The sequence below is a fragment of the Anguilla rostrata genome, chromosome 2 (assembly GCF_018555375.3).
Source record: "Anguilla rostrata isolate EN2019 chromosome 2, ASM1855537v3, whole genome shotgun sequence".
Taxonomy (NCBI): domain Eukaryota; kingdom Metazoa; phylum Chordata; class Actinopteri; order Anguilliformes; family Anguillidae; genus Anguilla; species Anguilla rostrata.
In genome coordinates, this window is record NC_057934.1 from 52,822,191 (window position 1) to 52,846,542 (window position 24,352).

At 37.3% G+C, this 24,352-nt stretch overlaps 1 protein-coding gene across 1 annotated transcript in view; it reads left to right on the forward strand.

The window, feature by feature from the left end:
- Positions 1 to 24,352, forward strand: part of dnah9 (dynein, axonemal, heavy chain 9) — a 123,709-nt gene that overhangs the window by 31,935 nt on the left and 67,422 nt on the right. The window contains exons 29-43 of the mRNA XM_064323062.1: positions 919 to 1,076; positions 2,414 to 2,552; positions 3,593 to 3,880; positions 5,557 to 5,767; positions 5,925 to 6,052; positions 6,451 to 6,559; positions 6,817 to 6,964; positions 8,052 to 8,226; positions 9,342 to 9,515; positions 10,822 to 11,029; positions 11,776 to 11,941; positions 13,199 to 13,301; positions 13,906 to 14,145; positions 22,166 to 22,327; positions 22,965 to 23,161. Of these exons, the coding sequence (XP_064179132.1) occupies positions 919 to 1,076; positions 2,414 to 2,552; positions 3,593 to 3,880; positions 5,557 to 5,767; positions 5,925 to 6,052; positions 6,451 to 6,559; positions 6,817 to 6,964; positions 8,052 to 8,226; positions 9,342 to 9,515; positions 10,822 to 11,029; positions 11,776 to 11,941; positions 13,199 to 13,301; positions 13,906 to 14,145; positions 22,166 to 22,327; positions 22,965 to 23,161 (2,606 nt within the window). The remainder of the gene's footprint in view (positions 1 to 918; positions 1,077 to 2,413; positions 2,553 to 3,592; positions 3,881 to 5,556; positions 5,768 to 5,924; positions 6,053 to 6,450; positions 6,560 to 6,816; positions 6,965 to 8,051; positions 8,227 to 9,341; positions 9,516 to 10,821; positions 11,030 to 11,775; positions 11,942 to 13,198; positions 13,302 to 13,905; positions 14,146 to 22,165; positions 22,328 to 22,964; positions 23,162 to 24,352) is intronic.

The following is a 24,352-nucleotide window of genomic DNA, read 5'->3' on the forward strand; positions in this document are numbered from 1 at the left end:
TCAGTGTGTTTTATTGCAGTTTTAGAAGCATACATTTCCTTAGAGTGTTTGCATGCTTACTTGCCCTTCAGTCCTCTCTTGAACTCGTTGTACACTGAACCTGCTGAAGAGGTGAAATTATGGTGATGTTATGACACCAATTTAAAAGAGGGGATTAACAAATGACTCAGACAATTAATCTTAGAATCCCACTGATAATTTTGTTATTTTAAAGGGCTCTTGTTCAAACACTGCATTTTATGTAACATGCATTGCATTTAGTTTGAATACTAATGATTGCACATACTGTAGCTGTAACACTGCACCGTTCATAGTTTTAAATTTTATGTCCTTAGCCTTTATTCAGACATGTACACTTGAAAGTATTTAACCTTTCTTGACTTTTTGCTAGTGTTCTTTGTAAAACATATAATGCTTTTATGAATGATTGCAACCCCTCTCAAAAGGTTTGTATGAATATTAGAAACAGAAAATGTCTTCTTTGTGGTAACCCTCACCCCCACTTTTTTGGCTAAATAAGATTTTTTTTTAAGATTGCCAATGAGGTGAGACAGTTTTACTAATTTCAGGAATTGCCAGTGGGGTAAGACAATTTCACAATTTTAGTAAAAAGTAACTTTTAAACAAGATAATATTTTCTACTTGAGAGAAAAAAAAAAACTTTTAAGTTGCAGGATTTTCAGTTACAGGAATTAAATACTAAATACACTTTAACAGTGAACTGTCAAATAGCATATAGCCTAATATAATACTTATCTACCTGTTCCTTTGAGCATTCTTTGCAGCACCTACTGTCATATTCTTTTTCTTTCTTGAGAATGTTTCTTGTTTTTACTTTATTGTTGGTGCAATTAGCACTGTGTAAGTGATCTGCATGTGAAAGTGTCTGTCATTTTGAAGTGACCTGCCTCCCTTCAGGTTAAAAGCATACAGGATGCCATAAGAGACAAGAAGAAGAGGTTTAACTTCATGGGAGAAGAGGTCAACCTCTTCCCCTCTGTGGGGATTTTTATTACCATGAACCCTGGATATGCTGGGAGGACAGAATTGCCAGAGAATCTAAAAGCACTCTTTCGGTGAGCAGAAAAAATAAATCCTCCTTAAATTATTAAGCTGTGCATGAATGTCTTGTAATAACCTGTTTTCTGCAACTTATATGACTGTCGAGGAACAAGCCAGGCTCGATGACTGCACACAAACAAATTATCAATAGGGACATCTGTACAAAAACTGATTTCTGTATAAACCTAAATTTACCTTCCTTTTTACATTACATTGCATTTTTTGTATTTCATTCCATTTCTGGGTAATATAATATGACTACATTTGCTTTATAAACTGATATTTTTCTGGCCATATTGACTGATGCTGATACTTGTTTTACATCACAGCACAAATACAAACTGCAACCACATTATCTATTAAGGGGAGAACTAGATGAGCACAGATGTCAACTTTTGAAGAGAAAATGTTAGTTCGTTTTTGTATAGGAAAATGTTTCAACTTTCAAACTGTAAAACTGGCAAGTGCTGTTGTATTTTCATAGCCAGGACAATAATATAAAAATGTAAATGATTGGCAGTCTCTTACTATCCTTGAAAATACATCACTCTGCTAAAAGGAAATCAGTTTGGCGATGTCCCACTGCTTCGCAGTTAATGCGGAGTAGCTAGCTAGTTTACAGATATTACCATGGTGCCAATAGTGACAATTTGATTTTCAAATTAAACAGGATGCTATAAAGTCATCTTTTTTGGGAAATCAGATTTGAACAGTGGTAAGGCGTTGGAATAGAACCAAAGCAAATTTGCTAATGGAGGGCCAAAATGAAAAAGTTCATAAATATTCCATAACCTAAACAACTAAAATGGAGATAATGTGTGAGTTCAGTGCTGCTTCACAATGATGCTATTGGTATGTGTAGATATATATGCAGCTCGTGGCTAATAATGCCCTTTAATAAATACATTTCCAGTTCTCCTACACTTTTATTATTGTAATTTCTTTAATTAAAATGCTGTCTTGGTCAACTCTGAAATCACATGTAGTTTCAATTTAAATTCTTCACTTAATTTACAACATCAGTAGCACATCAAATGCATGACCCCTTTAATGTCTGTTGCCTCATCATATCTAACATGGTATCTGCCAGAATCGTTCTGTTGGTGTAATACGGATTGGTAGTTTTTGAGGTATTATTGGCAGATACTGATACAACCTCAGTATTATTGTCCATCCCCAGCGGTGACCCATCTCTGTGGTTAAAGGCTTTACAATTTAATGGTACATCACCCTAGATACATTTTGTACATTCCTCATAATATTTGTCATACAGTTTGAAGCTTTTTATAGGAATCCAGCTAAACAAAACAAAGCTATCTTGTGCACATAAGTTGCTTTGGCTCTGTTGTAGCCCCTGTGCGATGGTGGTGCCGGACTTTGAGCTGATTTGCGAAATCATGCTGGTGGCTGAAGGCTTCATTGAAGCCAGACTTCTGGCCAGGAAGTTCATCACCCTGTACCAGCTTTGCAAAGAGCTTTTGTCTAAACAGGTATGCCACCATCCAGCGGTGTTTACTGTAAATGTGAGCTATTAACCAGAGTGTTGTCTTCATAGTTTGCATGCAGTCCGTGTCCACTGGCCAATCCTCACCAGACCCCTGTGATAAAACCTTCTCTTTGAATTTTATACCCTAAAGCAATACTTGTCGTGTATAAACAACTCGCCACGTATCAAATCTGTTAATAAATGTTTTCCTACTTCACAGTCCAAAGAGACTATATTTCTTCAGTCTGTCGCACTTGTTTTTACTGTAAAACACACATCATAATTGAGCTTTTTGCTGTGAAAGATGTGTGGTGCTTAAATTTGATTATGACCTCTGATTTCATAACTGCAGAGTTAAAAAAGACTCATAAGACAAGCTTTGTACCTGGATGGTGTGTAGCTTTTATAAAAATATAAAAAGGGCAATGTTTAACTTTTTGTAATGATAGGGTCACTCCAAGAAAAGTCATCATATTTCATGCTGAGAAAGATAATTTCAGGAGTTCCCACTGCTGTTAAACTCAGGATAGAGGGTCATTTTTGACCCCGAGGACAACATAAGGGTTAAAGGATCAAGTCATGCGTCAGTTTGTAATGCTCTGTTTAATGTTTCGGGAATTTTTCATCACTTTTTAATGAGGAATATTATTCTGCCAGTTGAGTGGGACATATCTGTCAGCTCAGGTTAAATATTGTCACAGTGGTTATGTATGAGTATAGCTCTCTGAAATGTCATTACGAATGAATTGAAACCACTTTTCTAAATGGCATTAGCATTGCCTATTTTTTCTATGCATGATCCTGCATGAGTCTTCCACTGTTGATTTTCACTTACTTTTATGGTCACTGTAAAATACTCATTCACTTCAGGTCTCTAGGATATACTGGATCTGTTTTTAAGGTGCATTAAAACAGTACTCCTCTTGATACTGACTGAATTGGGTAAAATAAAACCACATTTTATCTCCTATGCAGGCATCACATAAAAGAGCACTGCACAGTGCTTTCCTGTGAGGACTTATGCATGTTGCTTCTGTGTTGCAGGACCACTATGACTGGGGCTTGCGTGCTATCAAGTCTGTGCTGGTTGTGGCAGGGTCCCTAAAGAGAGGAGACCCTGATAGACCAGAGGATCAGGTGCTAATGAGGGCTCTGCGCGATTTCAACATCCCTAAAATCGTTACTGATGACATGCCTGTCTTCATGGGCCTCATTGTAGACCTGTTTCCTGCTCTTGACGTTCCGCGTAAGAGAAACCTGGATTTTGAGAAGTTTGTCAAGCAGTCTGTGCTAGACCTCAAGCTGCAGGCTGAAGATAACTTTGTCCTGAAGGTTAGTTCGAAAATTAATGATATTGTGTCGAATAAATGCATTATAATGCTGATTTCAGTGGACAAAATGACAGTACCCCCACCCCCACTACACACAGACAAGCTTTCCAAAACAGAAGAACTTAAATCAACCTGAAAGTAATTGGTTGGCCTTTGATGGTTAATGATTGAGCATTACCTTTCGCTATATCCGGCATGTTTTTTTGTTTTGTGTTATTCTCCAAAAGCAATAAACCTGAGATTGTTTCAGCCTCAAATGGGGGTATCAGATGAATACCCCCATTTGAGGCTGAGCTGGATGAATTGGGCAAAGTAATATACTGTGAGTTATGATTGTACTTCTGGTGCCAGACTCTGAGTCCTAATTCCAGACATTAGTTTGAAGTTATAGATATCAGAGGCGTAGGTATCTACTGCCATGGGAAATAAGGACAATCTTCAGAAGGTCAGCGGAGCGCAGAGAGAACTGAAATGATGTTCTGTAAATAAGCTTGGACTCTTAAGAAAGCAGTTAACCCTGGCATTCTCCGAGAGCCATTTAAAAGAAGACCTGACTGATGCACAGGAGGTCAACAGCTCCATCTTCACCTATTGCTGACACTGTATGAAACTAGTCATCTTTAATGCAAGAATGAGAAGCTGCAAAATGCCTCCTTGCCATTAATTATGGCCCCTCATAGACGCACACATCGAAGTTGCAATCAACATGGCTTTTTAAAAGCTGAGCTTGCTGTGAACAGCAGCATGGAGAGCCCAGTCAATGGCATTGATTGAGCATGCCATTGGCATTGTGGAGAAGATCCTGTCTCTGGGGGAAGAGATTTGTTATCTCTCGCTCTTTTTTTAGGAAGGGGGTGTATTCTAAAGGTCTTCAATCGATGTCAAAGTGTAATTGTGTTTTTGTACATCAAAGGACAAGAAGCTTGGTATGGCATTGCCTGGATGAAACATCGCAGAAACAGTTTGTCAGACTGTCTTTATGTTGTCAGTATTTAAAAAAGGAAATTAATTTGACGGGTTATCACTATCTTTTCAGTGTTCAACACATTTTCACTCTGTATGTGTTACTGTGATGGTTTTGCTTGCGCTACATTTCTTTTATTAAATTAAATTGGTAGTGGTTATGTTATGCATAGCAGAGAGTTAAAAAACAAGAATCAGTCTGTTATAATAAACTTGAAGAGAATATGAAAATAAGTTTTTGTGTATATTGAAATATTCTGGTTAGGTTGGAACAGTAGAATTCCTGTCTTATTTTTATTTCTATTGCAGAATAAAATCATACAAATGAGCTGGAAATATGACATGGCATTTAGCTTGAGGATTGAATTCCTGTTTACTAATTCATATGTTTGTAGTTAGATCTGATGGACAGCTTGTAGCTGGGTATATTGAAATTTCCCTGCATCGGCATTACAACAACCTTTGACTGCCGTATAATTATTATAGTTGAAAGGAGATTGTATTTTCATAATTGAGCTATTGAAAGAGATATGTCAGGAGGCAGTTGTGAAAATGCTGTCATGAAATTGCTTTCTTTTCTCTCTGTTATCGTGATAAACAAAAGTGGAAAATTACAACATTAGGTTAAGTTCAGTCTTTAAGGCTTCAAGATGTATGCCTGAATCGTGCGTTGGTGCCACGGTAAAGAGTGCCGCTGCTCTGTTCTTCTCTCAGGTGGTTCAACTGGAGGAGCTTCTTGCCGTGAGGCACTCAGTATTTGTGGTGGGAAATGCTGGCACGGGGAAGTCTCAGGTGATGAAATCCCTGAACAAAACCTATCAGAACATGAAGCGCCGGGCCGTGTGGACTGACCTCAACCCCAAGGCAGTTACCAACGATGAACTCTTTGGTATCATCAACCCTGCCACCCGCGAGTGGAAAGACGGTGAGGCTGGGGGACCTGTTCGATTTTTGGAATGAGCATATATACATGCACTAGGATCAATTTCAGCCACCACCCATATATATCTTCAGATATCTTCTTGGTCGAGCAGTGGCCTTCATCTGGGATCTATCTCGCTATTAAACATTGAATTTTTCAGGGCTGTTCTCCTGTATCATGCGTGAGCTGGCCAACGTCAGCCATGATGGACCAAAGTGGATTGTGCTGGATGGAGATATTGACCCAATGTGGATTGAATCTCTGAACACTGTCATGGATGACAACAAGGTAAAACATCCTTAAAAGACACAATTGAGGGTACTAGAATACATTTACGTTTTACACATTTAGTAGCCGGTATTTATCCAGTGAGACAGTACATAAGCACATGCACATAAAAATAATCATGGTCACAACCAACAATATGTCGACAATACATCATTTTACTACATGACATACATACAAGAAATTACATAACATAGTATGTGTAAGAGGAAGTAGAGAATGTACTGTAGTATTTTTAAGAAGCAAATGACATAGAGGATTTAGCGTAGGTATTGGTAAGTAGTGTGAAACTATGTAGCCCAGAAAGATTTGCATGCAAAGCACACTCTCAGCCAGTTATTTTGTAATTTCCTCATAATGTAACTTTGTGCTTTTGTTGGCTGGGATGATGTGTTTAATAGGTGCTAACCCTAGCTAGCAATGAGAGGATTCCTCTGAACCCAACCATGAGGCTAGTGTTTGAGATTAGCCACCTGCGCACTGCAACGCCTGCTACTGTGTCCCGAGCTGGTTAGTATTTCCACCTGCACTCACTGCATTTAAAATGAGGCACACAGAGCAGATAATAATCGTATGCTTTCATGTTCCATATTCACATCTCAGCTTTTGCCATTGAAATATTAACTCCATACAGGTCGTACAAAAAAACAATTGAACCATTCTATTAAGAATAGTAAATTAGGAATTCCCATTCCCATTTTCAGTATAAATAAATACGATTTGTTTATTATTTGTGAAAATTGTCTGTTTACTTTTTGCCCTCTCAGGAATCCTTTACATAAACCCAGCAGATCTGGGCTGGAACCCACCTGTGTCCAGCTGGATAGACAAGAGAGAGGTCCAGTCAGAGAAAGCGAATTTGACCATTTTGTTTGACAAGTACCTTCCCATTTGCCTCGATACCCTCAGATCAAGGTAACCGCAAGCTAAATTTGAGCATTGTGAGCTACGGATAATTAAAAATAATAATAAAAACAAAATTCCTGTAAGAAGCATTTACAATGAAAGAAAAAAAGATTTTTTTCAAAATTAGTTTAGCTTCTGCTGTACTTTGCAGAAATCTCATAACAGCTGGTATGTGGAGGTCAAGTGAGGGGCATTCAATCTGCCATTTCATAAATGGCTTTTGGTGATGAAATAAAATTAAATCAGCATGGTACAAGTCTTCAGTCTGCTATACTTTCATGTAGCCAGTAAGAGCAAAACATTACTTGGCTATTCCAGCTGCTAATACATTACACTTCTGGTGGTGGTCGTCTGTGAGCCAGAATGGGCTTGCTAGCTGACTTGTGAAACATTGTGGCCTTTCTTGAAAGCAATTATTAAGAGGGTGAGACTAAAGGCAATGCATACCTCAGCAAAGAATGCATAATGATGTGCGGTTCAAACCTAGGCCTGCAATTATGTTAGCAAGAAACCTACAACGATGTTAATGAAGTAATTGAGCAAAATGGGTCCAAAATGTCTGGTACATATCAGAGTATTAATTCAAATGCTGTTCTGTTACTAGCTACTGTAGCTAATCTCTTGGAGTGCCATTTATATGACACTCATCCAGTAAGTGTTCATGTGCTGGGTCTCCCCTTCCCTTGACTCTGAAAAACACTCTGGGCAGGCGAGGGAGGGGGGATATATCTTGTTGCCATGGTGATGGAGAAAGTGTTGTGAGATATGGTACATAATCGGGTTTACTATGGAGACACAGCAATAGCTGGATGTGCATGAATTACATGAATCATTTTGTCATTGCAGTTGTTTAGAGTAAACCTATGAACTATAATGGTCAGGTGCACAGACCATGAAGCTGTATAAAAAACTTGCTTTTATGTAGAATTCATCCTCAAATGGAATTGGAATTAATTGTCCTAAGAACAAATATAAACAGCGAGACTTGACAAAATGTCAAACACAGTGAGGATGATGGGTTACCTGTTGGTTGGGAAACGTTGAAAATCAATGTACCTTGTTGCTTTTGTTTGCAATAATTTGTTGTTCCGCACAGGTTCAAAAAGATCATCCCGGTCCCAGAGCAAAGCATGGTTCAGATGCTATGTCATCTTCTTGAGTGTCTGCTTACACCAGAGCACACGCCACCAGACTGTCCCAAGGAATTGTATGAGCTCTACTTTGTTTTTGCTGCCATCTGGGCATTTGGTGGGGCCATGTTCCAGGACCAGGTAGGGATATTTGATGGTATAGCAACCGCACAAGCATTCACAATGACTTTTTGAGTCAGGAATGGTAATACAATGGTACGAATCTGCAGAAATTAGTATTGGCGGCACTGTTTTGCATTCTTATTTTTGTGATATTTCTGTGGCGCACGTGAATTTTTAATAAACTGCCATAGTAAGATGATCAAGATGCACAGTAGTTAGGAATGTTTACAAATGTTTACATTTTTTGTTACTTTTTTCAAAAAACTATCTCAAGTAAAATATGTGGTCTTACTCACTGGGCTCTCAGAGTACCGCTAAATAGCAGCCAAAATAACTGGGTCAGGACCAGGTCCTGCAGTTCTGCACTCTCAAATATAGCAGACAGGACTCGCTTAACCCAGTCATGTTTCTGTCATCAATTTATGTCTGTAAGCTTTGACAGCTATGCATGCTTGCCAGGTGAGCTGGATAGCATGGCCGTATTCCTTTTGAAGAAATTATTATTAATTTACATGAATATACTGACTCTCCACAAAGGGATTGAATCACATTGGTACATAGCAGACCGAGAAGCCACACATATGTTAAACATAGACCTTGAAACACACTCTTTAGTTTATGCCTTCATTACAGTATTGTATTGAACTATGTGTACTGTACGCATAACATTCTATGGGAATTATCCCGTTAGATAGAAGTGAATGTTTTCAGTGGTATAATTATGATTGGTTCTTTTTCTAAAATTGTGTATTCATGCTATAATGCTATCTGCACTATTAATTGCTATAAAATTCAACAGGAACTGTTAATCTGTAGTCATGTAGGCATTTGTGCATGCTTGGTATTGATATGGTTAAATGTATGCTTGTGCCAAATGTGCATTTTTTGTATTTTCAGGAGTGAAGCAATATTATGCACGGTATAACTGATAATAACCTGTGTAAATAAAAAAAGTCCTCTTTTTCAGTCAGCCTAGTGCAAAGGTCAAGCAAGGCAATAATTTTAGTTACTGATTTAAAAGTCAACTGTTTTTCATTAAAAAAGTAATGTGCTGGAAAATCAAAATGCTGACTATGACCTTTTTAAGAGGCCCTGAATATATGGAAAATAAAATGCTTTTACTCTATTTGCAGCTGGTTGATTACAGAGTTGAATTCAGTAAATGGTGGGTGACTGAATTCAAAACAATCAAGTTCCCTTCTCAAGGCTCAGTGTTTGACTACTACATCGACCCTGAGACAAAGAAATTTGAACCATGGTCAAAAATGGTTCCCAAATTTGAATTTGATCCAGATATGCCTCTACAGGTTTGTAATTCTGTTCATACGCTGTTTATATAATTACTATTTAGAGGAAATGCTCTTGTGTGCTAGCAATATTTAAGACAGCAATATTAATTCAAATTTTTACTTTAAATTGATTATGATAATTCATTCCTCTAAATTATTACCTCAAATGTGAATGGGTGATACAAAGCAAGCAGTGTCCTGTAGTGTTCAATATGTCAACCTAGCTTATTCTGAAAACCATTTTTTCTGTTCATAATTTTTTCCCCATCTTGAACTAACAGTATGGTTGCAGTGCGGCATAATGGTTAGGGAGCTGGGTTTAGTTCCCAGTTGGGGCATTGCAGTTGCACAAATAAGCAAGGCACTTGACCTAAATTGTTGCTGTAAACATCCAACTATATCAGTGGGGTGTACAGTATGTACATGAATGCAAGCTGTGAATGCTGTCCTGGATAAAACGTCTGCTACGTGCGTAAATATTGCTCTGTGTGCTTGGTTACACGTGATCAGGGCCGTGTTTGGCCTGTGGCTCCTAGCATGGGCATTTCTGGTGTTTTTAAGGGAGTTAATGATAATGGATCCTGATACTCAAAAGTATGAATTGCCATCACCATAGTTTAATAGTGATATATTCTGTTTTTCAATACTATTAACAGCGTAACATTTGGTATGCAGCACATAATAGAAATAATTGAGCAAGCAGCAATGAAATGAACAATGGTTAGAGAAAAAAGAGAGAATTATTCAAACCTTCCTCAGAGAGTTATGACTGAGACTGTTCCCAAAGCTTGTCTAGTGCTGTTCAGAAATGCCTGAATAGTTTCTTTAGACGAAAACAAGTTATGGCTTTGAAGAAGTGAAATAGATGTTTAGATGATGTTCTGTCTTTTTTCAGATTATTTCTCAAAATGTATGAAAAAAGAGCCAAAGAAAACTTTAAAATGTAATTCTTTGAAATATTAATTTACTGTTGAAAGGTTTATTCCTGTAGGTTTATTAATTAGGCTGTTCTGGACATACAAGATTTCTGGCCCTTTCTGTGCTCCTATGGGTAATCTCTTGGTTGTTGTTCTGGAAACAAACAAATTTAACTATGTTATAAATTAAGTAAGTGTTGCTCATTTAAGGGGGGTTAGATAGAATAAATGTGGTACCATTCATTGCAATGAAGGATGTAAACTCAGATACTATAATCTATATCCAATTTAGTGCTGTTTGCAAGTATGGCATATAAACTGCTTTTCAACCTCAAGGTGTCCACGCTTGTGTTTATAATGAGTGCTGGATGATGTCAGACTCACTATTTTGATATTGGGCGTTGCAGGCCTGCCTGGTACACACCACCGAGACCATCCGCGTACGCTACTTCATGGACCGCCTGCTGGAGAGGAAGCGGCCGGTCATGCTTGTGGGAAGTGCAGGCACTGGGAAATCAGTTCTTGTCGGTGATAAACTGGGCTCCCTTGATCCAGAGAAATACTTAATCAAGAACGTGCCCTTTAACTACTATACCACATCTGCTATGCTGCAGGGTATGTTTGTGCGTGTGTGTGTGTGTGTGTGTGTGGTAAACAGCTTATGCATAAATAACTGATAGGCACATGGTAAATTGTTCATTTTTCTTGATATTTATATATTTTGCAGGCATCATTTTTTTTAAAGTATGGCTGAAATGCATGGTTTCATTTCTTGGTATTAACAACTGTGCTGCAGTCTATTACATGTTTAACACTTAGTGTATTTTTATATATTAGCTGTCTATTTGTCTTGGCAAAAAAAGTTCATTATAGCAGAGTCTTTTGGGAAACTAATAGTTTTCATTATATATTCATTTTTCAACATCTGTTGAACATTATGTCTGCATTATAATCACAGCTAAGCTTCTAAATAATCCAAGCTGTACAGCGATGGCATTCATGTAGGCTTAAAAACATTTCTAAAATGTTCATAAATTCATTCCCTGAATTTTCTATTTTGCTTAAGCCATTTTGATTAGGAAATAGTGAGGGATATCCAGGATGTTACACAGATAAGCAAATCTTATTCCAGAATCTGAAAACATAAATTTGATATGAATGTGATGGACAGCCAAAAAAAATAATTGAATGCTATTTTTTTCCAATTGTACCAGCTGTTTTTTCTTGATATAACAGCCAAATAATTGAAGTTGAAGTTGTATTTCAGCGTTCATGGAAACCGTTAAGTTTATTGCTGAAATGTATTCATTCATTCATAATCAAATCTACCGTGACTCTCCTTTTCCTTCTTTGTTTCCCAGCAATTTTAGAGAAACCTTTGGAGAAAAAATCTGGGAGGAACTATGGCCCCCCTGGAAGCAAGAAGCTTGTGTACTTCATAGATGACATGAACATGCCAGAGGTGGATGCATATGGGACAGTGCAGCCCCACACACTTATCCGCCAGCACATTGATTATAACCACTGGTAAGCCCAGAATGGTTCAGGCAGTAATAGGATGTGTCCCTAAGGGTGTAGATAATGCCAAGTCTGTTCGGAAAAAACAAATACTGCAAAAGTCATGTTAGAATTTATATGTGCATTTTGCAGTATTTTCTTCCTCAAAAGACTGTGCTTTTGCAATGACATTTCTAGTTATTGAGAAAAGTACATCTGTGCAAATTCTTCCTAAATCTTTATCCTGCTTGGATCACTGGTATTATGTAATATTATATGAGCTTTATACATGAGTCCAGCTTGGTCATTTTTCTCAGACCATGTCCAGAACAAAGCTAATGAAAGGTTATGTGTTTTTTCTCCATTCAAGCAATTAGTACAAAGCCTGATATCACTTACTTGAATTCTTTATTGTGTAGTCATATGTCATCTATACAATGGTCATTTGATGCGTCTCTCACAATTTAACAATTTTAATCATTTAAAGGTGTTCTCACATCTTTCTGACAGTGTCTCTATATAATGTTCTTTACAGATAAAATTGTATAGAATTGAATTCAGTGCTTTCCGTGTCATAAAATAAAAATGTATTTAAAAAATATCAACCCTGAAAAAACATTTATAAAATTACTGTGATCTCCATTCAATTTAGCCTTTTTCATACAGTCAGTCAAAATCAGATACTTTTAAGTATTCAGTGTAGAGAAACACTGGTTAAACTGTATCTAATAGATTTCTCAATGTAATGGATTGCAAATTCGGTTAGTTATGGTAATGAGAATAAATTGACATGGTTTTACATTCAGTTCCAGTTTTACTTTTGTGCTGGGCTGATAATATTTTCTAGTGCATAGGACTGCCAAGATTCCATTGAGCAAGATTTATGCATGCCTGTTCTAGCAGTGCCTCTAAAACCATTGCTCTGTGGAGTAAATTCACTGCTAGTGATGTTATTTATGTTGCAAGTGTAATGTTAACCTAACAAACCACAATTTGAATTGTAACTTTAACCATATTTAATACAACAATTGTCAGTTGCTGTTTATAAATTGATATTAAAATGAAATGCCAAGTTTAATAAATGCTTTTTTCAGCAGGGATGAAACATTTTTTGAGCAGAGTAGGTTTTAATATACTAAGTGAAGTTAAAAAAAAGAAGTCAGTCAGCAAGTCTCATGGAATTGCAAGGGCTGATGGGAGAACTGTGAGTCACTTTCCCAGCTGAAGAAGAAAAAAAAGTTTGGTGCCTGCTGTTGCAGAACAAACCGATGTGCTGTGTCCCCTCAGGTACGACAGGAACAAGCTGTTGCTGAAGGAAATCCACAACGTGCAGTATGTGTCCTGCATGAATCCCACGGCCGGCAGTTTCACCATCAACCCACGGCTGCAGGTATCCCAGAGACACGCCCATTTCGCCCCTGTGATTTATCAGTATTGCTGCACTCTTGGTGGGGCCAGCCAGGGAGGAAAGCAATATTCAATTTATCTAGGGATTTCATTTGATGCTGGCATTGTTTGTAAAGATTGAGATTTAGATTCATTGGGCACATTTACAAGAGAGATAAAGAGAGATGCAAATATAGCAGACTGCTGTATGAGGACAAATAATTTCACTACAAGCACCTGGTTGGATGCTGTGGAATGAATTAATGATCAAATTAAATTTCCAGATGCTGACATTCAAGCCTCATTCAAGCCTTGTTGCCCTCAAAGAGTTTATTTGGAGTAATGTACAGCAATGCTTTACCAGGGTGCAAGTTATGTTGATGTCTATATAAGGCCAAACCTTACAATGTATGGGTTATTTTGCAACTAATATCAGGAACATACATACAGTCTTTTGATACAAATAAGAATGAAAACCAAGGGAAAGGGTTTAAAATGCGCAACGGTTAATCAATACCTTGTTCTTTTGAATTAATGTGAAATATTAGAATTTTGACAGTTTTGAACTGCCTGTGCTCTGATACGTTCTTCATTGTGGTGCTTTGCAGCGCCACTTCTGTGTGTTTGCGCTCTCCTTCCCTGGAGTGGATGCCCTGAGCACCATCTACAGCAGCATCCTGAGCCAGCACCTGAAGGCCGATGGCTTCGGATCGGCGCTGCAGAAGAGCTGCCCCCAGCTCATCCAGCTGGCCCTGGGCCTGCACCAAAGGGTGTCCTCCAGTTTCCTGCCTACAGCCATCAAGTTCCACTACATCTTCAACCTCCGGGACCTCTCCAACATATTCCAGGTGACCCACATTCCCTGTGCCATTCACACTATCCGTTGTACTTACTTAATTGGGCTACACAATCCCTTGCAGTTATGTGATATCTGTGCCCATATTGATTCCCCAGCATCACTGCATAAAGGAAGACCTACCAGGTTATAAAAACAGTTTAACAGTTCAATTTAAGTCGCTCACACTGGAATACAAAAATGCAAATGATTGCCTCTGTTCAGAATGCTCCCACCCGCTGGCTATCCCGTCATGCGAGCATTTGGTAGTCGCCCCAGCTCTTCTCTTCTGTTGTCCCCCGATGGAGGAACAACCTTCCCCAGTCATGTTTTTTCAGGCATCTAAAAACTCTCTTTTTCAGTCAACACCTCAGTGTTAATGTTCAATACATACACATACTTCTCACAGGTCTTGAGACACCTATTGTAACTGTTACTGTATAATTGTTACTTAAATTGTTACTTATAATTAAATCTGTCGCTAGCCCTTGTAGTTTTTACTTGCTATATGAAATGCACTTTCTGTAATTCACTTGGGCAAACAATTTCTAATAAATAACTAAATTGCACAGTAATTTGTAACTCAATCAGGACTCATATGCCCTGGTTTTGCAGTCAGTTTGAGTTTTATAACGGTAGCCCAGCACTGAATACATGCTGGAACTTTGGTGATTCTGAGCTGGGAAGAATATAAAGATAAAATCAATGTAGGGTCCCAAGATTTGACTAGTCAGGGTGAGCAATTTCTCTTTGAAAGACTTGCTGATGTGAAGTCATGACATTTGGCGGGGCATGTGTCTGTTAAAAAGATGGGGGCAGATCCCAGGGGTTTAAAGTAACATTTTAATACATTTACATGAAAATAATAATGTACCTCTAAATCTGTCTGCCTGCAAGCCTCTGGGTGAGAGCTCTGTCAGAGTGTCACCTCTGCTGATTTGCAGGGCAGCTTTGCTCCTCATTTAACAGGTACAAATGCATAACTTTGCACACTACCTCGGAGCTCTCTGTCACAAAGGAGACAGTGCAAAAAAATAAATAAATAAATAAATTAACTCCAGTCATGGATTAACTGAAAAAAGGAGATTATCTCGCAAATCAAAGCACAAGAGGTGTCTCATTTGGGAGGATTGGGTTTGGGCCTAAGGGTAATTTTTGAAGTATGTCCTCATTAAATATGGCATCACTGTTTGACTGCGTGATGTTGTGAATACAAATGCTTCCATTAATCTTTGGGAGCCCACATCTTTGGATAACATCGCAGTCGAAAATTTAATCACACGAAATTTGTATTGTATAGAGATGCTAGACATTTTGATTGCTTTGGTATTGAACTGCACAAAAACGGCATGATATGCTAGTTTTACATATGGTTTTATTTGCATTGGTGACCAGTTCTTTAAGGCTAAATATATTTATTATTGTCATTTACATTAATAGCAAAATGATGTTTTGTTGCTGATAATCACATTAGATTAAAGGAAAGCACAGCAACAGTTTGCTACTTTTTTCTGTCTGGACTTTGAGGAAGAAGAAAAATGAGATGGCAAGATTCAGGCACAGCTGAGAGATCTTTGAAGTCATAGGCTTAGTTCTGCTCTGCTGATTTAGCTCTGAGTTCAAGTGCCGGAGAGAACCGTACAAGGAGGATCTGCCTTAGAGCAACCTCGGAGTTCTCTCCATTTTATATAGCCTCGTGAGAATTTAAACATTTCAAGATTAAGTATATTTAAGTAGAGCTTCATAGTCCACTGTCTTTTTTTGATAACATAATTGTGTCGGTTTTTGTGTCGGTTATTTATTTATTTATTTTACCTTATTTTTTGTCAGGCTAAATTCTCGGCTGTGATCTTTGTCAAAAGCCTAAGAAAAAGAAAAAGAAGTAGTTTAATATTAAAATACTCTTATTAATTGCACAAGAACTTCCTTTACAGCCCGACTTAGGGTGTAACTTGATTAGAAGGATAAATTCAGATGTTAATAAATAATTGAAGTCAGGTCCTGAATTGATTCCAGAACATCTTTGAAAAGAGTGGGAATGTGTTTATCTGTCCTAGAATAGTCTGAAGAAAAATTAATTTGTCTGTCTTTAATATAAACCTGACCTGTGGAAGCTGTGTAATATATTTCCTCAGGTGATTCATCAGAGGTTTACTTAGCCAACAGTATGCCTTGGCACAGTTATTTAGCTTTGAACACCCTGAAGTTTGTCTTTGTCTTAATGCTTTATCTAATCACTAATGCAGCACCAGTGGATGAGCCTAGAGCACAAAATGTGATTGTATATATATTTGTAGTTGTTGAATAATTAAAATCCATTTTCTCAACTCAATCTGCTAAAATAAACAACCCTGTTCTTGCCTGTAACTTTGTCTAAGGTTTCACAAAGGCTGGGGGTGAGAGTGAGAATTCACTCGAGAAAGAGCTCAGCTGTAAACTGTCAGGACACATTGTACCTGAAGGATAAATTGAGTCTTGCCTTGAATTTATAGTGCAGCATTCTCTCTTGCCTCCCTAATATGACAGCATAATGTGCTATCTGTTGTATCATATGAGACTGGTAAGTTTTAACAGCAGACCCTCTGTTGTATGCCATTTTAAATTAGCTCTTTAGATACTAGGGGTAGTCTTTTGTTTTCCATCAATAATAGTGAGATTGGAGATGCTTTCTTCTGAAATGCTATTGCAGTCCAGTTTTGTGTATATTAAGCATGGAATGAAGTTCTTGAGATGCCGCATACTTATCAAGGTCTTCGGAAAGCTGTTGTTCTTCCGTGTTTGATGACTGGAAGTTTGAAAACAAATGAACTGGCAGAAATTGACTGGAAAGAGTCAAAGGAGAAATGAGCACACTCCCTCTGTGAGCATAACATTTTCAGGTCTTCTAATTTTTTTTAACCCAGGAGTTTTGAAGTTAAAACCATATCAAAAAGATTTAACACGCTAGGGGTATTTTACAGAATGATGCTTGAAGAAGTGTTGATTTTACTGCAGTGTTTTAAATGTAGGATGGTATTTGCTTTAAAATAATATTTAACAGATATTACCATCATTTTGATACATTCCTGTACAGTAGCAAGTTTGTGGCTTTATACATGTTTCTCCATCACTGTGGAGAAAAAAGTGGCCATTTTATTTTGCATTGTTTAAGTATAATAAAAAGGATGCATGATAATATCCATGTCTTATCTTAAGCTAAACTAAGATTATGGCCGATATGATGAGGCAACATACGTGCCCAAAAGACAACACAGTACATGCACCGCTGATGCTATAGATTCACCGAACTTAATATGTTAAAAAATTTGCGTAATCATACTAATCTGAATTTTTATTGTTATTACTTATTTTGTATTTATCATTTTTACCAGCCAAACTCTCAAGCACAGCTATACAGAATCAATGCTTCTTTGAGAATGTACATATTATGCACCACTAACATTGCAGGGTAGTCTTAGACCTGTGCTATTTCCAATGAGTCAAACCTTCTATACAGTGCTGTAGAGAATACAAATCAACATTTTCAGTTTACCCTGAAGTGTGTAGGTATAGTGTTTCATTGTGTGAGTACAAACTATTTATGAGGTAACCAAGGGGTTTCAAATGAGTTTCATGAATACATACTGTGCAGCATTAGTCAAGTATTCCTATGGGTTTTGTTCACTACACTGGCATCAAATGACCAGCTTTTATTTTATAGAAGCCATTTTAGATGTATTAATAGATTGCTGTGTAAGCATTCAGGAAGTATGATTATGGCCTGAGCCAGAGATATCACTATAATAGACAAATCTTTCACTTCTCAGTTATATGCACACTGCAGCTTGACTGAAATGGCTTTGCAAGTAAATGACTTTGCATTTTTGCTTCTTCTTCTTTTTTTTTTTGCAAATGACTTTGCATTTTTTTTATCATGGTTTGTTCTGTTTGTCCTAGATACTTTATAATTTTGTTAATTTCTTTGTATTGTAATTATTGGTATTAATTTCCTGCTTTATAGCTTAACCCAGAATGGAGGTCAATCCTGTTAGTTAGTGAGCCTTTATGATTTGTCATTCCTTGCTTTTAGTACATTTATTTACTTGTTTCAATCAGGTACTGTGCATATAGGTTTACTGAGGAGCAGTTTGTATCTAGACATTTTAAAATGTCTTATTGGAGTCTTATTTGAGCATTCGCAGGGTTTGGAGAAAAACACCATTTGCAACAGTGTATGTTCAGCATGAGCAGAACCACTAGCAAGAAGGTAGTTTCACTGCAAGAAAAATCAAGCTAAAACCCGATGTGACAAAAAGCATTCTACTGTGCAATTTCTTCCTTCTTTAAGAGACTGAACAATCACAAATGTGATAGTCTGTATTTATCCTTGCCCTTGACATTGTGGCCTCCTGAATATTCAGTTTCAGTTTGTCTTTGAGAATTCTGAATGCTGTGTTAAACTATAATCTTTTTTGCCTGGTGTTTGTAAATGGGTTCCAAAAGCATTGCCCGCAGAAGCTTAACCTGGGCTCAGTAATTCTCTACACATGTTGGGTGTACTGTACTTGTCACATGGTCCTGTGAAAAAGATCTATTTCAGTGAGCCACTTTACAGGTCCATGCTCAACAGTGTCATGTTGATTCTTATGTAAATTCACATTAACTTTTTTTTTGTTTATTTTAGATAATGTAGAATTTTCTAAGTAACACTGTGTGGATGAACAAATTCATTGCTTGAATGTCCTGTCTGTACTTTAAGCAAGTAATTGTAGGCACTAAAATCAGAGAAATGCACAAAAGAGGATATTTTTATGGCAGCCAGTGCCACGGGTGCCAAAATTATGAGTGGAAACATTCCTCCCTCATGGTTTATATCTCTAATTACCCAAATTACTTGCACCATTTAGCACTAGAATCAGAAGACAATTGTCACATTGCTTTCAATATTGTGACTAATCAGACTGGCCTCTCGGTAAACTTGAGGTGACAGCTATGATTTGCAAAAACACTGGTGTGGGGAATGCACGGCATCTGTTTCACCACACATTTTCTCTCCTGACGGTGAGTGAACAGTGCATGTGCAATACCATTTCCATACCTCATGACCTGGCTGCCTCTTGTGGTGCAGTTGAAATGGAACTGATTCCTGTGATATTCATTTCACGCATGGCTACCACATAATCATCCCAATGGAGGATGACAGGTTTAAATCTCCCAGAGGGAAACTAACTAGAGATTAATTGTGTCAGCAACCCCATTGAATCCCAAAAGTTCACTTGGTAATAATGATCTGTTAGGGTTTTGCAATGCAAAATATGACTACCACAAAATTACAAACTACAAGTAACTGTATTTAAAAGCAACCCGGACCTTTCACTCAAAACCTGTCATAAACGTAGTGTTTCAGAATATGGATTAAAAAAGAAAAGTTCACTATTTTGTATTTTCCTTGTGGGGGAATTCTGCAGATGTTCTGAAATGTCTCCTGGTTTTTATGTTGACTAATTAAATATTTATGCATTCGCAGATCTTGAAGGGATAGATAAAAATTTAATTTTAGCTTTAGTGTGTGCTTTTGATGAGCCCATTCAGTATTTATTTCTTAAAGAAGTAAATTAAATTGCTGCCATTTTCCATAGTTTACCGCTGCAATGGAAGACAAGGATAATGTTGTACTATTCAGATATTTCTCACAAGATGTTTTTTGCAGGCGGTGCAGAATTGGGCACATTTTTTTTCAAAAACTGAGATTGAACAAATGTCATAAATAAGAGAAATGCATTCGTATTCGTTCAAATTTTTCAGTCAGAATTATAACATTGCCTATAACGTATATTATGGCTCAGTTTTAATGTTTTTTTTTTCCTGCTTCTGGGATTTATATCAAAGTTAATGATTGCCTTTTTTTAATAGACCATGAAACATGCGTGCATTGCATGGGAAAGGTCAGAAATGAATCCGCTGAATGATGGCCTGTGCCATACGCCATAGACCTGGTCTGGGCAGGCAGTCAGCGAATGGCACGAATGACAGACTAAACTGTTGAGCTTACAAAATGCACTGCGCCATGCAATATCGACTGACACAACCCCAGCAGCAGCTCCCCTCCCACTTTGGTGCATGGCGAGTCACGGAATTACCAAATTGCTCTGGCACGGCAAAATATATGGAGAAAATACCATTTCGCCGGCACAACGGCTTGCAGCATGTCATCTGTCGGCCGGAAAATAGAACCCTAAATGTTCATATGTTCGGCTGTGTCATGTTATGATTTGATTATTTTTTTCTTCTATTGTGCTTTATTTAACTATATGTCTTTAATGAAATAAATAAGAAACTCCTTTATCATAAGACCAATACTAAGAACACTGCACTGTTAATCACTGTTATCTTTGAAATGCTTTTTTTGTATTTGTTTGTATTTACCTTAAGTCTGTATACTGTTCATAATGTATTCCTCTTTTGCATCAACTCCTAGCTGAGGAAATGTTTAGTTTGAACATTCCATTTGTAGCTGTTACATTACATTTAAATCCTTCCATGAATTTATTCTCTCTCAATTTCAAAGTATGACCTGGTTGACCTTGGGTGGGGGATAACTGTTGGGACTTCTGCATCTCAAACAAATAAGATTGCTTGAAATTCCAGAGATCAGACAGTTTGCCTCTCTGAAAATAGCCTGTTCAGGCTGCAATTGTCATTTTGGCTCAGATGGCACTATGAATGCAATAATATGTTTGCATACATAACCATCTGTTCAGAAAATCTCATACTTTCCTTCCAAAGATCTTTAAATTGAGAATTTTCCCATTAATATGTGTTTGTTCAGCTTATGATCTTGTTCTGACAGTAGCTAAAATGAATGATAGAATGATTATTTCAGCAGAGTGCAAACAATGAACATTATGCATGGGTGAGACTCCTGTTTAGAAATTAACTTACATTTAGATGGCTTGTTTTCACCTTTCTGTTATCTGTACTTTCAGAGTGCAGCTTTATAGTGGATTTTTTTACTGTTTGTTCGCATGCTGAATCTTGAACCAGTGACAACTGCACTGTAGGGTATACAGTATCACATACATTGAGTTGCAGTTATACGCTTTTTCTATTTTTCTTTTTGCAGTGCATTGTGTCAAATAATGTCCACAAAAATGTGGTTGCACTTAGTGGCACACAGTCCTATATAACATGCTTACAAGTGAATATGCTAGGACCTGTTGGGGCTTGCTTACTGCTGTAATCATGATGTACATTTAATCATGATTCATATTTTTATATTTTTTTGCCTGCTCACCACAACCTATATACAAAGCAAGTTGTGACTGTATCAAGTTGCTTCCCACCTACGCTCTATAGAAAATACGGATTTAAACACTTTACACAATCAATTAACATTGTGGGTGGGCCCAGATATATAATTGCTAGTTTGTTCTGTTATATAGATAATTAGGTTAATTACTGTCAGTTTGCTGGCTAACTACTATTGCAGTTCACACATGGACAGGAGAGGTGGCCATATGCTGTTTGCTAGGACATTCCAAGAGCCATGTTAGCAATGGACTGGCTTGCATTAGCTCGGATCGTGGTTGGCTTAGTTGTGTTCCAAGAGAAATAACTGCAAAATTTCAGCATTCAGTGGATGCTAAAAATATGATAATGATGAAATTATATACAGTGGCCTGCTTGCAGAGACCCTAATTTAAATCACTGTATAATTATGTGCATATAACTGTATACAGTATGGATATATACAAAACATATACAAAAATTACTTGGTTACATGAAAACAATGACATGGGTGATATGGGTGTTTGTAAATGTGTTTCATGCAATAAATGAAATAATAATTTTAAAAATATGTTTTGTGTTTACTCAGGTTCCCTTTATCTAATATTAAATTTTGTATAAAGATATGAAACCATTCAGTGTGTGACAAATATGCAATTATAGAGGAAATCAGAAAGGGGCACAGTGCTGTAACAAGGATATTTATTGACATGTTTATGAAAACTTTAATTTAACAGACTGGATTAACTGACTGTTTCCTTCTGTAGGGCATTCTATTTTCTACAAGTGACTGCTTGAAGAGTCCCCAGGACCTGGTGAAAATTTACCTTCATGAGTCTAACAGAGTTTATAGAGACAAGATGGTGGAAGAAAAGGATTTTGGGACCTTTGATAAGATGCAGTCTGATACTGTGAAAAAGTTTTATGAGGTGAGTTTTGTAAAGTTTCACACGCACACACACACACACAAATTTACTCACACTCTCTTGAGTGGTAGAAATCATTAAGCTGGAAGGACTGTTTCTCTGGCTGGACTTCACTGACCAAAGCAACTCAAGGAAGGAATGCTAATCAGAAAGTGCCTGTCAAGACCAGGGCAGTCCAGCAAATTGGAAAACATTCTAATGGTTTTCTTCCCAGGGCTCCTGGAGTTTATCACAGGTTGTTCATGCTACAGTGAGAAAGCTGACAACCTCTGCCCTAGCCACTCTTTCTCTGTAATGCAGCAGTGAACCATTACAGATCCTACACGAGCGTAGCAAGGCCTAGCTGTCATGTCAAGTTGTATAATGAGGAAGATGATGGTTGGAGAAAATGGTGAATTCTTGTCCACGGAAAAATATAGTTGGAGCGAAATTATACAAGTGAAACATGTTTAATGTCAATGTGAAAACTGTTTAAGTATTAAATTGAAGTGATAAGTTGAACTGAAAGATACATGTGGAAAAACTGAATGTATAATGGGATAGTGTCTCACAGACTTAAAAGGGGAAATGTTAACCAAGATAAATCTGTCTGCAATTGCATGCCTGTGAGAGTATTCACAGTAGTTTATTTTATTTTTAGGATATAGATGAAACCCTCGAAGAGACTGCAGTCATGAATATGTACTTCCACTTTGCCTCTGGCATGGGAGAGCCCAAGTACATGCCAATACAGTCATGGGAGGCCCTCAATAAGACCCTGTTGGAGGCCCTTGACAACTACAATGAAGTCAATGCTGCTATGAACCTCGTACTATTTGAGGATGCCATGTCTCATATGTAAGGAAAAAACCTTTCTACTGTTGAAATGAATGATTGTGGTGGTGATAGTGGCACTGATATCTATAATGCCTACATAAATGCAAGTGTGTCATATGAAGTAATGCAAGCTTCATGGTGATCTATAATAATAATAATCATCATTGTAATCGTAATCATAATAAATAAAGCAACATACAGCTGAAATTTGATTGGCTTATAGTGGCCATATTTTTTGAGCTAACAACATTTTCTTACAGATTGCAACTAGACACATATTAAACAATCTTGCAAAGTTTCATAATACTTGATGAGTATAAGGGCAGTAAGTATTGCTGATATTTGATTGGTTGGTGGTGACCATTTTGTTTAAGCAATCAACTTGTCTTTATGGATTGTCATAGTACCTTTGACCAATATGCAGCATAAAAAAATTTCAACTTGATCGGGCTGTTATGACCATTTGGTAACTGTAGCGCTACCTAATTTTTTCCATTGTAATGTTGATAATCTCATTCTGGAGCATTTATTATCCATATACATTTTGAGATCAGCGAGTGTGCCTCTTTGGAAAATTCAGGAGGAAGACAAAGAGGAAGAATAATGAATAAAAAATTACATTGAGGCAGAATATTTTCACAGCAGAGATTCTGCCCTGCAAGAAGGCCTATAAGGAACTTCACGTACTAATATCATTTTTAATATTATGCCTGAGATTGGTGAATTTCTCTTTAACTATTTGTGGAATAGTGTGGTGGGATTGTGATTCATAATTAGATTGCTTGCAAGTACAGAGGCTGTAGGGGCAAAATACAATGCTTTTATCATGGATATAAATTTAGTGCCAACTCAAAACCTGCCCAAAATCAACCATAAATATTCTCATTCAGTCTTGGCGTGCATCAAGTGAGAACAGCCCCAGGGACTGGCAACCATCTGCAGCATTCACTACATGCAGTAGCCGATGCATATTATCTGCTCTTTAATGAAGCTGGATGATAATGAATTAGTTTTCCCATAAAATTTTCCATACATGTTACTAAAATCTTAGCGTAGAGCTTAACCCCTTTGCACAAGCCCTCTTTTAGCCAGGCTTTTTTGTCCTGACGTTCAGTAGTAAGCCACTAGTGCTCACAGCATGTTTAAGTTACTTTTGAGTTTTATTAAGTAAAACTTTAGCCAGTTTAGTCCCAAAGTTGTCAGAATGAAACT